The sequence below is a fragment of the Balaenoptera musculus genome, chromosome X (genome assembly GCF_009873245.2).
Source record: "Balaenoptera musculus isolate JJ_BM4_2016_0621 chromosome X, mBalMus1.pri.v3, whole genome shotgun sequence".
Taxonomy (NCBI): domain Eukaryota; kingdom Metazoa; phylum Chordata; class Mammalia; order Artiodactyla; family Balaenopteridae; genus Balaenoptera; species Balaenoptera musculus.
Genome location: NC_045806.1, coordinates 104,423,862 through 104,441,066, shown reverse-complemented (window position 1 = coordinate 104,441,066; position 17,205 = coordinate 104,423,862). Strand labels below are relative to the sequence as shown.

General features: G+C 36.8%; 1 protein-coding gene across 1 annotated transcript in view; it reads left to right on the top strand.

Moving 5' to 3' along the window:
* TENM1 (teneurin transmembrane protein 1) overlaps positions 1 to 17,205 on the top strand; it is a 786,103-nt gene that overhangs the window by 486,600 nt on the left and 282,298 nt on the right. Inside the window, exon 8 of the mRNA XM_036840114.1 lies at positions 6,733 to 6,885. Coding sequence (XP_036696009.1) covers positions 6,733 to 6,885 — 153 coding nt within the window. The remainder of the gene's footprint in view (positions 1 to 6,732; positions 6,886 to 17,205) is intronic.

Genomic DNA, 17,205 nt, shown 5'->3' with positions numbered 1-17,205 from the left:
GGACACAGGGTGGGCACAAACCTTCAATTAGTAAAAAATACAATAGCTGGGAAGCATAATAAAGTGAAATGAAGTAAAGCAAGGCATGCCTGTACGTGATTATTTCTTTAGTGCACATTCCTAGAAGTAGAATTCCTTGGTCAAGGAACATTCCCAATTTAAATTTTGATAGACAATCAATAGCAATCATAAAATTGCTTTCCAAAGCCCATTTACCACTTTACAGTCCTGTCAGCAGTGTATAAGCAAGAGTACTTCTTGACTACCAGGTGCTGAGTTAGGTACCAGGGGCAAAAAGATGAAGAAGACATGGTATCTGCCCTTTCAGTGCTTAAAATGATGAGGCATTCATATAAATAGGTATCTTCAGCATAGCATGGTGGGTTCTATAACGAGATGCTAAAAGAGAAACACCATATCTCTTTGTGAAATGTTCTCGATAGTCAAGATCAGTACTGTCCAATAGAAATACAACCCACACCACATATATAATTTTAAATTTTATAGTTGCCACATTAAAAACGTAAGAAGAAGCAGGTGGAGTTAATTTAAATAGATTTTTAATTTAATGAAATACATATCCAAAATATTAACACTTCAACATGTAATCAATATAAAAATTATTAATTGGATAATTTACATTCTTATTTTCATACGAAGTCTTCGACTTTGACTAACCACATTTCAAATGCTTGATAGACACATGTGGTGAGTGGCTGCCATATTAGACAGTACAGACCTAGGTCGTTCAGCATGTATTTCCTACATCTACTTCTGAAGCACTTCTGCAGTCTCTCCCTTATAAGTGAATATTTGCCTTTTGAAGGGGCATGGAATGGGGAAGCATTATCAATTATAAACATTACCAGAGACCATCAGTCTTACTTAAGAGAAACAAAGACCAACATCCTAACAGAGAGTACAGAAAGATAACTGCAGAGAGGCTTGGAGTCTCCAGCCTATAGAAATATGCAAGTTAAGAAGAGCTTCTTCTCATGAAGTCAGGCTGCCTTGAGATCCAAGATGCTTGATTGAGTTTGACAATTGGGGACAGCGAGATACTCCATTTGTTACCTTAACTTTGTAATAAATTTATAATTTCAGAGCATAGCTCTTTGCAATTGGATAAAACAAGAAGGAGAGGAATTATAAAATCTACAGGACTCAGCACTAAGGAACATTTGTGCGGAGAGCATTAGGGACTGCCATTCTTAATCAGCTGAAAAGACATTACTCCTGGAATATCTGAATAGGCAGACACATTCTGTCCGGCCATTGAATTTTAGTGAAGTGCAAGTAACGGAACTGGTTCTTCCTGAGAGATCTGGCTAGTGTCCAACCAACCTTGCTCATTGAGTATATTTTTACATATGTCTTTAGGAAAAAGAACTTTGACTTTGTTTGGGGTCAGGAGTAGTTATATTAGACCTACTATAACCAGTAGTGCTCATTTGTAGGTATATGTTGGGGCATGTGTGATTTTAGTTTCATTACTTTCTATTCACTTGTAGTTTATTGGTGACCAGTTTGTGAAGTTGGTTAGAGCACAGAGATAACAGGATTATGGTTCCAATCTTGTTTTTGAGTTTTCCTACCACTCTTCTCTTTCCTAACTGAGCTCTGGCCACACTGAGCTCCTTAGTGTTCTTCACATATTCCGTACAAGACTTCAGGGTTTTCTGTAATTGCTGTTCCTTCTTCCTAGGAGGTTTTTCAACTAGATATTCATCTGGCTTCACTTCATTCAAATCTTGGTTCAAATATTACCTACTCCAAGAGACCTTCCCTGACTACTTGGACTTATTTGTTTTCTTTATAGCATTTGTAACTACTGGACATTATTTCACTTCTTTGTTTCTTTGTTTCTATATAGCCATATTATATCACATCATATATTTATTCATTGTCTGCCTCTCTTAACTTACCACCCTCTTACATGAGTTCTGGGAGGGTAGAGATTTTTTTTTAATTCACTGCTGTAAACTTAGGAAAACAGTGCCTGGCACAAAGTAGGCACTCAAGAAATACTTGTTGAATCAATATATGAATATAACTTAACACTGCCCTGTTTGTTCATTACCAGTTGTACCCTTATTTCTAACCAGTGGGCTCATAATGTTTATACTTGGGTTTAGGGGACTTGCTTAAAGTGTGGCTATAAATACATAGCATAGATCTGAATGGTGATCTACTAGAAGGTAAGGACTCTGTATCTTCCTCATTGTGTATCCAAGGCTGATATGCAGCCAGTAGGTCCTGGTCAGGATATATTGGTTGTTTACATCCAACATCCATATTGGTCAGCCAATACCTTTGCAGTCCTGGCTGTTTATTACCTTTTCCTGTATCCCCGACATTCCCTGTGTGCTCGGCATATGCTTTGAAAATACTTGTTGAATGAATCAATAAATACATCCCCATAATAGAAGTATTGCCATATCTTTCTAGTGGTGTGTTGGTATATCCCAAAGTTCAACATAGTTTTATGTATTGGTCTTAGTGTGAACAAAGTATTATTTATTTCTAACAGAACTCAAAAACTGGAGTTATTTAGTTACCTCAGTCTACCCTGCACATAAATGCACTCTTTGATTTCCTTTCACAACTCAGTATATGGAAGTTCAGTTTGGAGAAGAGAAGAGACCCATAGCCTTGCTATAGTACCCATAGTCTGTAGCAAGTAATTTTCATTATTTATTCATACATAGGTACATCACAAAAAAAATGGGTACATTACAAACAGCTCATTGCCTAGAAAAGGCATAAGTAAACTCAAAAAATTATAAAGCTTTACCACCCTCAAAAAGTATTTGACTAATCGTGCATACCTCTTTATCTGTCATGATTGGCTAGAAGCAGTCCATTTCATTTGATGGTGAAAAATTAAACCTTATTTTATTATTTTGAAGTGATTCTCAGCACATGTATTTTCTCTCTCATTGTTAAGTGCCGTCAGGAAACTGGCTTAACTTAAATAAAGTATATAAAATAGCCCCCTTGATCTGCAAAATGAGAACTACTATGCCTTTTGTTCCTTATGGCCCATCTAATTTCAAAAAAGTAACTGAACCAAGAAAGTCAAACACATTTTCAATATAGTTTCTAATATCCATCATATTCAAATAATTAGGGGACTGAGTAGACTGAATTTTCTATAAAGCTGATAAATACCTTTAATTGGAGCGAGGATGTTAAACCAACTGTACTTTGAGTCTTTTGGCAAGGAAATCTCAGGGATGTCCCTAATATAGCTCTATTAGCATGCCATACTGTACCTTACTCAGAACCAGTATCATTTGAGTTTCAATTGTTTCCAGTAATTGCAAGAGAAATTCATCAGGCAGTACTGGCCTTAATCCAAAGAAAAGGGTGGAAACCAATTAAATGCTTAAAAGTTTTACGGATAAATTAGAAGGTAGGTGTTAGAAATCTCTTTAGCTCAACTAAAAGTGGATGAATGATTTTTAAATAGGCTATCTGGCTAGCTTTCCTGTTCTCGGTTGCTAATTCATATGCTATGTATTTGTGTTAGACATATAAGTTAGCCCCTTTCAGTCTGCCTAGGAACATAAAGAAAAATATGAGATGGCTTATGAACAGATACACTTTTTTTTTTTTTTGCCTTTTGGTAAGATTTGGTTGATTTGAAAATTGCAGTAAGAAAACAAATAAAAGGATGTCCCCAGCTTCTGTCCTAGGCACTGTTTTCTCCTAACATTCTCCACTCAGTAATCTCATTTGCTCTCACTTCAACTGTTGCTTATGTGCATGTGTGATTCTAGTCTTGTCCTAGACCTAATATTTCTCCAGAACTTCAAACTCCTGTGTCTGACATGACTATCTAGATAGCCCATCAGTCCCTGGAACCTGGAATCTCCAAATATTAATTCATTGTATTCCTCCCATCACCTCACCCTTCCCCAAACCAACTAGTAAGCATTCAACAAACACATATCCAGCACCAACTATTTGTAGCTAGTGCTGAGCTAAGTGCGAATTCCCTAACTCTGTTAATGGTTCCACAGTGCTTTCAGTTATCAGGCTCAAAACCTTAACCATTTTGGATTCCTCCCTTTCTGTCACTCTTTCCTATGCCCATCCCCAGCACACCTACACACATACACAAGCGTGCAAGCACACACCCACCCACTCATACACAGAGCTTGTTGCCAAATCCTGAAATGACATTTATGCGATTTCTCCTTAAGGAATCGCCTTCTCGGCATTCTCACAGCCATGGCCCTAAATGAGACACTCATCATTTTTCACCTAGATTATTGCAATGCCATCCCAATTTGTGTTCTTGCCACATCTTTAGGCCTCCAATCCATCCTTCTCCACACTACTACTGGATTTATCTTTCTACAAAGGGTGCTCTGATGATATCATTTATTTGCCTAGAAACCGTCAATGCTCCTCATTGCTATTAAATTAATCTTCCTAAAGAAAACTGATCATATCCCTCATCTGCTCAGAAAATAGCAGTGCCTCCCTGTTGCCCAGTAAATTGAATCCAAATACCTAAGTGTGGCATTCAATGTCCTCCACAATATGGCCCTTATCTACCCTTCCAGCCTTAATTTCCACTAACTTCTATACATAGCTAAACTCCAACCAACCCCATCAACTTCCTTTGCCTCAAATACATCCTGTGCTTTACAAAGTCATATTTTGTTCAGCCTGCCCCCTCACCCCACCCATTGTTGACACCTGCCCCACATATCCTTCAAGGTCTATCTCTAATCCTACTTCCTTCATTAAATCATCCCTGATCAACCAAGCCAATTTTAATCTATTGTTCCTTTAAACCATTTCTTTTAAAACAAAAATTTCTTTTTTCCCCAGATGGCAAACATCACACATGTTCATTGTAAAAAATATAGGCAATACAGAAATCATAAAGAAGAAAATTAAAATCCTCCATAAACCCCGCATACTGTTACTATGTTGCAATACATCCTCCCAGCCCTTTCTCTCTCCACACAACAACATATGCACGCGCGCACACACACATACACACACAATATAGATCATACTATTCATACTGTTTAGTAGACTGATGTTTTTCATTTGATGTATCATAAATATTTCCCATGCCATTACATAGTCTTCTGCAACAAGATTTAATAACTGCTTAATCTTGTATTATTTATAATATCATCAGTTATTTAATTAATCTCCTTTTGATGAATATTTAGATTGATCATAACTTTCTACTAGTTTTTAAATGTTACAATGGATAGACTTGTAGTTTGGTACACATTCATAGCTAATTCATAGAAATTGAATTGTTTGCTAAAAGATTAAGCCAAACTTCAAGTTTTCTTAATAAATGGTGCCACGTTACCCTCCAAAAGGTGACTGGTTTTGTATACTCGCATCAAGAGTGTATGAGAGGGCTTCCCTGGTGGCACAGTCGTTAAGAATCCGCCTGCCAATTCAGGGGACACGGGTTCGATCCCTGGTCCGGAAAGATCCCACATGCCGCGGAGCAACTAAGACCGTGCACCACAACTACTGAGCCTGCACTCTAGAGCCCCTGATCCACAACTACTGAGCCTGCGCACCACAACTACTGAAGCCTGGGCGCCTAGAGCCTGTGCTCCGCAACAAGAGAAGCCACCGCAGTGAGAAGCCCACACACCGCAACTAAGAGTAGCCCCCGCTCGCCGCAACTAGAAAAAGCCCCCGTGCAGCAACAAAGACCCAACACAGCCAAAAATAAATAAAATAAATAAATTTTTTAAAAAAAGATTGACTTAAAAAATAAAGTGTATGAGAGTGTCCATTTTCCTGCATGCCGATCAACACTGAGTATTTTTTAATCCTATGATAGCAATTTTTTAAAAATAAATTTATTTATTTATTTATTTTTGGCTGTGTTGGGTCTTCGTTGCTGCACGCAGGCTTTCTCTAGTTGCGGCGAGCAGGGGCTACTCTTCGTTGCGGTGCGGAGGCTTCTCACTGCGGTGGCTTCTCTTGTTGTGGAGCACAGGCTCTAGGCACACGGGCTTCAGTAGCTGTGGCTCGTGGGCTCTACAGCGCAGGCTCAGTAGTTGTGGCGTATGGGCTTAGTTGCTCCGCAGCATGTTGGATCTTCCCGGACCAGGGATCGAACCCGTGTGCTCTGCATTGGCAGGCAGATTCTCAACCACTGCGCCACCAGGGAAGCCCGATGATAGCAATTTGAACCTGTATTACCTCAATTATTCTGTGTATTATCATTATTTTATACTTGTATTACTTCCAGCTCCTACCGTAATAGGCATCTAGATGTTAACATCTGCAGTAGCTATCATAGGACCTTATGCATACTAGGCACTCAGGAAATATTTGCTGAATTGAACTGAACGAGGGCCATAGAGAAGGTCTCTCATGTTCTCGCGATAACCTGTCCACCATTACTCTGCGGTTTCCATGTGCAAACTAGAGTTACACGACTAAGGGAAATGGAAGAGGAAGGGGTCACAGCACTGAGGAGCAGAGTCCAATCCCACTGTAATTGCTTAACCAAAATTTCAATTTTTGCTATCACTGGGATAGCTTCAGCCTCAAAATTTTAAGCACTGTTTGGGAAAGTCGCTACCTGTGTGATGTGGGTATCAACTCCAGGTTGCTTGGCCTAACTGAAAGAAAACCAGTCATGGCATTTTTGGGTGGAAAGGGACAGCTGGTTTAGAGACCTTTTTGGCAAGTCTGGAATAAGTTCATGTGTGGCTTGTTTTCTTGCAGCAGTACATTTGTTCGGCCTGACTTGGCAGTTGCAACCAGCTGAAGGACAGCTCTATGAAAATGGAGTTAGCAAGGGGAACAGAGGGACTGAATCCATGGATACCACTTACTCTCCAATTGGAGGAAAAGTTTCCGATAAATCAGAGAAAAAAGGTACAGTGATCAAAGTGATTGATTGATTATTGATTACTTTTCTTCTAATTTAGTCATTAGAACCAAACCTGGGATGGTTTCACTTCACATTAAATTTCATGATCACTCGAAAGAAATACTCTACGTGGACAGAATAAATACATGTAAATGTCTTGTGAAAGCAGATTTTCCTTTCTCTAGTGCCTTGAATATAAACCAATTAAACTTTTCAAATATGTTGGCAATTTTGAAAATAGATAAATATTTACAGGATGGAGGTTTCAATACAATGGAAATTGCATTTCGCATATAGGTACCCTGAAGCAACGTGGGATTTTGATTAAGTTCTTTGTGTCCAAGCCCAGCATTTATATATAACACTTTACAAAGGGTATATGGAAATTTCTTCTGTTTATAATAAGAAAATGCCTTCTATGTGTAATACAAGGGCGAATGTTTATGTCAAAGTGGGGGAATATGAATTTTTTTCCTAGTTGGGAAACATGAATTCTTCCTAGTTGGGGAAAAGAAAAAAGCACTTTGAGTACTGAATTGTTAAATTTAACCAACATAAGCTTGAACTACCTGACATTTACAATAAATGTCACAGTACTGTACCAGCAGTCCCAACATTTTATTCATGTTGAATGATCTTAGTCTTAATATTCAAATATTGAAAATAACTGAAAATTTGTATTGTGATTTCTCTTGATATAAGATACAGTACAGAGGGCCTCGAGCCATGTAAAATATCGAAATGTCAATTCAAAAAGTAGAAATTGAAAACAAAACGTATAGCCAGTACTATCCTACATATTTTTAGATTAAATATAAACAGATGAGTGAATGAATGACCCAAACCCTACCCTTAAATTAAGAAGCTTATAATTTTATAGAGGTGGAAAATCAGTTTTGGTTCATTAGTTGAAAATAAGAGATTTTTATAGTTGTTTAGATTACTACCCTTGTGTTTTTAGTTCCTTCTGGGGAGTTATTTGTGGGTTTTGTTTTGTTTTATTTTTGTTTGCTTTTGAAAAAGGAACTTTGCTTTGGTCTATGCTTCAGTAAAAATTAATGCTTAGGGTTCAGGAAAACATTATGGTTTATTCCAGTTTTCAATTCACAGTGCAGTTTGCTTTATGTCCTTTAGAATTACTGTTTCTAGCCTGGGCTGAACTTTCCCAGCAATTTCATCGTTGCTGCTGAGAGGGGCTGGGGGTAGTGCAGGGGTCAGAAATGGCAGAGGAAAGGGTCTGAATACACTTGGACTTGGACATTTTCTCCCTTACCTTCCCTCCTGCTATTTGATTCCTTTATATCTGCAAGTACAAGAGCCACCATTTGATATCATATGCTTAGGGATTTTTTTTGCCAGTCACACTGAAAATCATGAATTATCTGTTTGATGAAAATGAAGCATACAAGACAGCAGAAGGTCATCACATAGTTGTCATCAGAGCATATTCATTTTTTTTATTCTAATTCAGATTTCTAGAATTCCTTTCCAAAAAATAGTTTGATGATGATGACTAAATTGTATTAAACAGTTACCATGTGCCAAGAGTTACTCCAGACACTAAACATGTATTTATATCATGAAAGTAATGCTATGGTCTTCATTTTCCAAATGAGAAATAGAAGCACAGAGAGTTTAAGTCATTTGCCCAAGGTCACAGAGCTAGAAACTTGTGGTCTGATTCCAGAGACTTGTCTCTTAACTTCTGCATTATACTGAAATCCACACATGAAACATATATGAGAACCACAAAAGACATTTTACACCCTGAAAACAAAGCCCCAGTGTCTATTCATGATAGATTTTAGGTAAATTCTGTATTTTAATGTGTTGTGACAAGTTTCATAAATGGAAACTTTTTAAGTTTCTGCTCAATTACAACAACAAGCAGGCCAAACCAATTTCTTTATTAAGAAAAATCATTAAAGGTTGGTGCCATATATACCAAATTGTTATCTTAAACTGACTTTTTATGGAAGTCTGGACAAAACGTTAACAATAGCTGCACATCATAGTTCTGTTATATTAGGTCTTTACTGTGTATTACTAACCAAGTAAAAACATAGCTCCTCTTTTATAAAGTCCTGTGTATACTAAACCAAACCTTGCAGAAGATGTAATATAGTATAAGGATATTTTCAAATGGTCACCTGTATCCTTTTACAATTTTCTAGACATCACACAACCCCATAAATACGGTTCTAAACTCGAAAACCAGGTAGTTCTTTTTATACTGTTTTCTTTACTCTCCTAGAGGGTTGAACAGTGTAGCACTGTAGTTAAGAGGCTGGACTCTGGAGTCAGGTTTGGCTTTGAATACTGACTTTGTCATTTGCTGGCACTCCAACCTCAGGCAGTTAATTGACACAGCCTTGCTGAACCAGTGTCCTCACCTGCAACATACGGATGATAATATAGTACCTGTCGCATAGAGTGGTTGTAAGGAGTAAGTGAGACAATAGATGTAAAGCATATAGCACAGTGCCAAGCACATTGTTTAATTTAGCAAAATAATTATTATTGGGTCAGATGATTGGAAAATTACCTTGTATTGGCATCCTATTAGATACTATAGATCCTGCTTTCAAACTGACATCAACTTTTTTATGAATGATGGCCTCCTTAGGATTTAGATGTTTTCTCTCTTTAAAGTTTGATTTCTCTTTACTTACCAATTTAACATCTATTATTTTTAAATTATCATCACTTTCATCATCAAAGGCATGGATAAGTAGAATGGCACTTTAAAAATAATCAAATTCTACTGGAATTGGTTCCCCATTAACAGTAGCTATATGTATCTGCTTCTCATTAGGAGATTAAAGAATTTTCTTACCACTTAATTTTCAAAACGAAAGAAAAAAAGAATATTTGCTTATATATATTTAGTCTGCTAAAATTTTCTTTTTAAAATTTATTTGAATAATTTAAATTTAATTTCAAAAAGAAGACATAAGTCACAACCATATGTCAGAATCTACCAGAAAAATCAGTTATCAATTGTTCACTAATGTAGAATTGAAAGTATTGTACTAAAACAGGCCCTACTACCTTAGAAGCTTACAAACTAGTCATAACTCACTCTTTCTCTTTAACTTGTAAATATTATGTAACAGCTGGTTTAAACAGAGCAGGGGATATGAACAAATGAAAGACTTGTTCCTAGACCTGAGTCATGTAAGGTCCATAAATTGAACTGAAAATAATTACAGTGTAATTTATCAACCAGTGTAGAATGTTAAAATCTTAAAGATTATCAAATCCAGTATCATTATTTAAAGATGAAGAAACTGAGGTCCAGAGGGGTCAAGAACACACAGAGAACTGGGACTAGAACCAAGGACTCCTGGTTCCACCTCTTCTGTTTTCTCATCTGTTATTGTAATAATGTAACACAATCTAAACATGTAAATTCCTAAAGAGGTTTTCTAAGGGGGAATCAAAGACAGAAACTGAGCTGGTAAGAAGATTAATTTTATTCAGGCTATTGCAATAGGGAGAGCACCCCAGGTTCAAAGATCAGTTTTGCCTAAGGCTTTTATAGGAGGAGTACATGAGCTACAAGCGGGATGATTTACAGTTGGAATTGTTTTGTACTCAGGGCAAATCTCAGTGAGTCAGATGAACAGGAAATGTTTTCTCTGTGTCTAGCTAGTTGAAGGGGAACAAACAGTTCTAAACTCCGATAATTATTTATGAAAGAACGGGAAATTGGAGGGTCTGTATCTGCTTTTTCAGCAGGTTCCAGCAAAAGGGGAAAGGTCTGTGTTTGGCCTTGTCACAGGTAAACAAAGGAGTCATGTGCAATTCTTATGGGAGTCCTGAGAAAGAATGGACAGAGAGCCTTCTCTAATAAGTCATAGGGAAAAGGCTTTTCAGTTTGGTTATTTTTGTTTATTTATTTGTTTGTTTTGTGGTAAGCCACTTCCTAAATCATAAAAGGGTGGAAGGATATCTGAAAGCAAAAGGTTGGGGTAATCTCTTAACCAACTCTGTTTTCCAGGGGCATAGGGCTCAGGTAAAATCCAACATTGTCACTAACAATCTGAATGAAGAAGAAGTTTATTGGGTAGATGAGGGTACTGAATTCCTGCAGGTTGGATGCCCAGGAACAAAAAGGGTGGGCGGAGAGACAGAAAGCTAAAGGACACTAAAGACAACTTTTATCTCCTTTACAATTTTTGCAAAAGGCTGGCCTTGGGAGGAAGTGACACTTCTTTTAAGTTCATCCTACAAAATCTATCTCCGCAAAGTTGAAGGAAAAAAAAGACATTTTCTAGTCAATGTCTGCTGAATATACGACCATGTAAACAACGTATAGCTGATTGATATGACACAATTTATAGCCTGTCGTGAAGATGCTTCAGCCAGGACCAAACTGTGACTATAGCTTCACCTGTCTGGGCTCCAGTTTCTCCTCTGAAAAAAAAGGGAGTTGGCTTTGCAGGGAAGGAAAAATAATTTTCCCTTTACCCTTCAGGTTCTTGGCTGAGACCCCCTTGTAATAAAAAGAAAGATAAATAGGAGAAAAACAAGCAAGTTAAATAACATGTGCACCTCCTGTGTTCATGGGAGATACCCAGGAAAACTGAGCACCTCCCCGAAATGACCCAAGCCACCACCTTAGGTACCATCTCATCTGAAAACAAAAGATGTGAGGGGAGTCAGTTAAGGGAGGGTATCAGGAAAAGCACAGTAAATGGAGTATGGGTGTTATGCAGATTTAAGTCATTTCCTTCTCCTTTGATCAGAGTTTCTAAAGATTTAGAGTTATCCTTCTCTTCCTGGTAGAGAGGGGGAGACACCCTTACAAATGGAGGTTTCCCTTATAAATCTTGCAAAGGGTAACTTTTAACTTGTAATTTTTAACTTGCTAAAGGGTCTCTTGCTAAAGGGTAACTCCTATTCACTTTTCAGATCTTTTCCCATGTCTGCTGTTTCGTAAAAATAATCAGCTCAAGATAATCCTTATGCCAAAGAGGCATATTTTGGGGTGGCAAATTCTGCTCCCCTTCAGCTTGCAACCCTTTGTGGGGGAGAGGTTATGGGAAGTGAAACACTTTTTGCAAATGAAATCTTACCTAGCAATTAGAAATATATAGCAGATAAGAGCCACCTTTCTCCAGATAATGTGAGGGAGGGGAGCAGACTCCTGGCACCCCTCTCTTTTCCTTACCCTTGCCTTTCTTTTCCTCCATTCTCTTCCCAGCTGCTAAGGCTTTGACAAAGACGGGGTGATGCTCAGTAGGGCTAGCTTATGTCTAAGGTCCCTTATAGCTGTATACAGTATGGATCAGTGAATTCGAATTATGCAGTTAACAAAGAACAATTAGCCATTCCAAGTAAAAGTTGCCCTATTTTCGCAAAAGGGGATATACTCCTGGGAAGTGGTTGAAATGTGTGTCTGGAAAATTTGTAAACCGCGTTTTCCCATTTAAAGTACTTGCAGAGAATTCTGTTGTAATTCAAATAATTAATTCCCAGTTTTCTGCAGTATAAGTTTCGGTTTTTGACATGTATATAACAATAATCATATGCACTTAGAGAGCATTTACAGTTTCAGAATAATGTCTTTTATCCACATAACAGTTTTATGCTGTAGCAGCTATTGTTACCCTTGTTTTACAGTTGAAAAGGAGAACACAAGAAGGTTAAGTGACTTACCTTGCATAATAGACATAACTACAGGCAGAGCTGAGATTAGGATCCAATCTCTTTACTGTTATCTCAGCACCCATTTTTGGGTCTTAGTTTTTTAAAAAATTCTTTTCTCAAGGCCAGTTGTTTAAGTAACAGCTGTCTTGATTAAAGATCTCAATGCTAATAGTCACATCCCTTCCCTAAGAATACTTTTTTTTTTGCCATTTTTTGCACTGGTTTTTTTTTATTGATATTTTATTGTCCTTGTAATTCCTTTTAAGTCTTTTATTCTCCCACTACATACATTACCATATCTTCCCCATGTGGATAGTCATCTTTAGTTATACCCTTTCTAGTCCCACTACCAATACAAATAGTCACCATATCCACCATGTTTTATCAATTTTCTCTTGCTGTATCCTTAACATCTATTTTCTAAAACGTTCTGGTTGCCATCACTACTTAATTTCAGATGTATACTTAATCTTCTCACCTGTCTCCATACTGTTCTGCATTTTCTATTTAAAAAAATTTTTTTTGAAATATAGTTGATTTACAATATTATATTAATTTCAGGTGTACAGCATAGTGATTCAGTATTTTTACAGATTATACTCCATTAAAAGTTATTACGAGATAATGGCTATAACTCCCTGTGCTATACAATATATCTTTGTTGCTTATCTATTTTATACATAGTAGCTTGTATCTCTTAACCCCATATCCCTAATTTGCCACTTCCCTCTCCCCGCTGGTAACCATTAGTTTTTTTACATCTGTTAATCTCCTTCTGTTTTGCATATATGTTCATTTGTATTATTTTTTAGATTCCATATATAAGTGATATCATACAGTATTTGTCTTTGTCTGACTTATTTCACAAAGCATAATATTCTCTAGGCCTATCCGTGTTGCTGCAGCTTGCAGTATTTCATTCTTTATTATGGCTGAGTAATATTCCATTGTATATACATACCACATCTTCTTAAGCTAGTCATCTGTTGATGGGCACTAGGGTTCCTTCCATGTCTTGGCTATTGTAAATAGAGCTGCTATGAACATTAGGGTGCATGTATCTTTTCATTTTTCCACTTGTATACCCAGGAGTTGGATTGCTGGATCACATGGTGGTTTAATTTTTAATTTTTTGAGGAAACTCCATACTATTTTCCACAGTGGGTGCATCAATTTATATTCCCACCAACAGTGTACAAGGATTCCCTTTGCTCCACATCCACTCCAGCATTGATTATTTGTAGACTTTCTGATGATAGCCATTCTGACAGGTGTGAGGTGAGATCTCATTGTTGTTTTGATTTGCATTTCTCTAGTAATTAGCGATGTTGAGCATCTTTTCATGTGCCTGTTAGCCATCTGTATATCTTCTTTGGAAAAATGTCTGTTCAGGTTTTTTTCCCATTTTTTGATTGGGTTGTTTGTTTTTCTTTGATATTGAGTTGTAAGAGCTGTTTATATATTTTAGGTATTAACCCGTTGTTAGTCATATCATTTACAAATATTTTCTTCCATTCAATAGGCAGTCTTTTCATTTTGTCACTAGTTTCCTTTGCTGTGCAAAAGCTTTTAAGTTTGATTAGGTCCCACTTGTTTATTTTTGCTTTTATTTCTTTTCCCTTAGGAGACAGAGCCAAAAAAATATTGCTATGATTTATGTCAAAGAATGTTCTGCCTATGTTCTCTTCTAGGAGCTTTATGGTTTCAGGTATTACATTTAGGTCTTTAATCCATTTTGAGTTTATTTTTATATCCAACTTGTTTATTTTTGCTTTCATTTCTCTTCCCTTAGGAGACAGATCCAAAAAGATATTACTATGATTTATGTCAAAGAATGTTCTGCCTATGTTCTCTTCTAGGAGTTTTATGGTTTCAGGTATTACATTTAGGTCTTTAATCCATTTTGAGTTTATTTTTGTATATGGTGTGAGGAAATGTTCTGATCTCATTGTTTTACATGTGTCTGTCCAGTTTTCCTAGTACCACTTGTTGGAGAGACTGCCTTTTCTCCATTGTATATTCTTGCCTCCTTTGTCATAGATTAATTGACGATAGGTGCGTGGGTTTTATTTCTGGGCTCTCTATTCTATTTCATTGATCGATGTGTCTGTTTTAGTGTCAGTACTGTGCTTTTTGATTACTGTAGCTTTGTATTATAGTATGAACTCTGGGAGTGTGATACCTCCAGCTTTGTTCTTTATCCTCAGGATTGCTTTGACAATTCAGGGTCTTTTGTGGTTCCATATGAATTTTAGTATTATTTGTTCTAGTTCTGTGAAAAATGTCATGGATATTTTGATAGGAATTGCATTAAATCTGTAGATTGCTCTAGGTAGTATGGACATTTTAACAATATTAATTCTTCTAATGCAAGAGCATGGGGTATCTTCCCATTTCTTTGTATCATCTTCAGTTTCCTTCATCAATGTTTATAGTTTTCAGAGTATAGGTCTTTCACCTCCTTGATTAAGTTTTTCCTAGATATTTTATTCCTTCTCTTTCTGATAGTTAATTATTATAATATAGAAAAGCAACAGATTTCTGTATATTAATCTTGTATTCTGCAACTTTGTGGAATTCATTTATTAGTTCAAATAGTTTTTCGGTGGAGACTTTAGGGTTTTCTATATAAAGTATCATGTTATCTGCAAAGAGTGACAGTTTTAATTCTTCCTTTCCAATTTGGATGCCTTTTATTTCTTTTTCTTGTCTGATTTTTGTGGCTAGAACTTCCAATACTATGTTAAATAGAAGTGGTGAGAGTGGCCATCCTTGTCTTGCTCCTGAATTTAGAGGAAACGCTTTCAGTTTTACACCCTTGAGTATGATGTTAGCTGTGGGTTTGTCATAAATGGCCTTTATTATATTGAGATTTGTTCCCTCTATACCCACTTCGATGATAGTTTTTATCAATGGATGTTAAATTTTTGTCAACTGCTTTTTCTGTGTCTATTGAGATGATCATGTGATTTCTATTTCTATTCTTCCTTTTGTCAATGTTGTGTATCACATTGATTGATTTGTGAATTTTGAAGCATCCTTGTGTCCTTGGCATAATTCCAACTTGATCATGGTGTCTGATTCTTTTTGTGTATTGTTGGATTTGGTTTGCTAATATTTTGTTGAGGATTTTTGCATCTATATTCATCAGAGATATTGGCCTGTAATTTTCTTTTTTTGTCATGTCTTTGTCTGGTTTTGGTATCTGGGTAATGGTGGCTTTGTAGAATGAATTTGGGAGTGTTCCATCCTCTTCAATTTTTTTTGAATAGTTTGAGGATAGGTATTAGTTCTTCTTTATATGTTTTATAGAATTCCCCTGTGAAGCTGTCTGGTCCTAGACTTCTGTTTGCTGGGAGTTTTTTTATTACAGCTTCAATTTCACTACTAGTGGTCGCTGTGTTCATATTGTCCGTTTCTTTTTGATTCTGTCTTGGCAGATTATATCTTTTAAGAAATGTGTCCATTTCTTCTAGGTTGTCCAATTTGTTGGCATACACAAGGGTCTTGTTTTTTTAATCCAACCAGCCACCTTATGTCTTTTGATCAGAGCATTTAGTCCATTGACGCTTAAAGTAATTATTGATAGGTATGTAGTTATTGCCATTTTATTACTTGTTGTCCTTCTATTCTAAATGACAAACTTGCTAGGTAAAGTATCTCAGGTTGCAGGTTTTTCCCTTTCAGGACTTTGAATATCTTATGCCACTCCCTTCTGGCCTGCACAGTTTCTGCAGAGAAATCAGCTAGTAGCCTTATGGGGATTCCCTTGTATGTGAATCTTTGTTTTTCTCTTGCTGCCTTTAGGATTCTCTCTTTATCTTTAACTTTTGGCATTTTAATTATGATGTTTCTTGCTGTGGCTCTGTTTGGGCTCATCTTGTTTGGGACCCTCTGTGCTTCCTGTACCTGGATATCTGTTTCCTTCTTCAGGTTTGTGAAATTTTTAGCCATAATTTCCTCAGATACATTTTTGATCCCCTTCTCTCTCTATTCTCCATTTGGAACCCCTATAGTGCAAATGTTGGAATGCTTGACGTTATCTTAGAGATCTCTTAAGTTGCTTTCATTTTTTTTTAAATTTGTTTTTCTTTCTGCTGTTCTGATTGGGTGATTTCCATTATTCTATCTTCCAGACCACTTATGCGTTCTTCTGTATCACTTAGTCTGCTATTCATTCATTCTAATACGTTTTTTTGTTTCAGCTTTTGATTATTCATTTCTGATTGGGCTAGTTCCTTGTTAAAATGTTCATTGTTTAGATCAATTCTTTTCTGTAATTCAGTTAACATTTTTATACCAATGTTTTGAATTCTTTATCTGATAAATTATTATCTGATACTTTGTTTATTTCTGTTTCATTATTCATTTTTTCAGGACTTTTCTCTTGCTCTTTCAGTTGAAAGTAGTTCCTCTGCATTTTCATTTTGCTTAACTTTCTCCATCTGTATGAATTTAGGTGAAACAGTTACCTATTGTGGTCTTGAAGGAGTGTTCTTATGTGGGAGCAGCCCCATACAGACTGCTTGTGCCCAGCACCTTTGATGGGAGGACTGGATTTGACGTGGATGCAAATCACATCTTTCCTCAGGGTGTGCTGGCGGCTCTCACCTTGGTAGGGTGTGGGGCTGGAAATGGAGGAACTAGAGCTGCTCAGGGTGTGAGGTGGG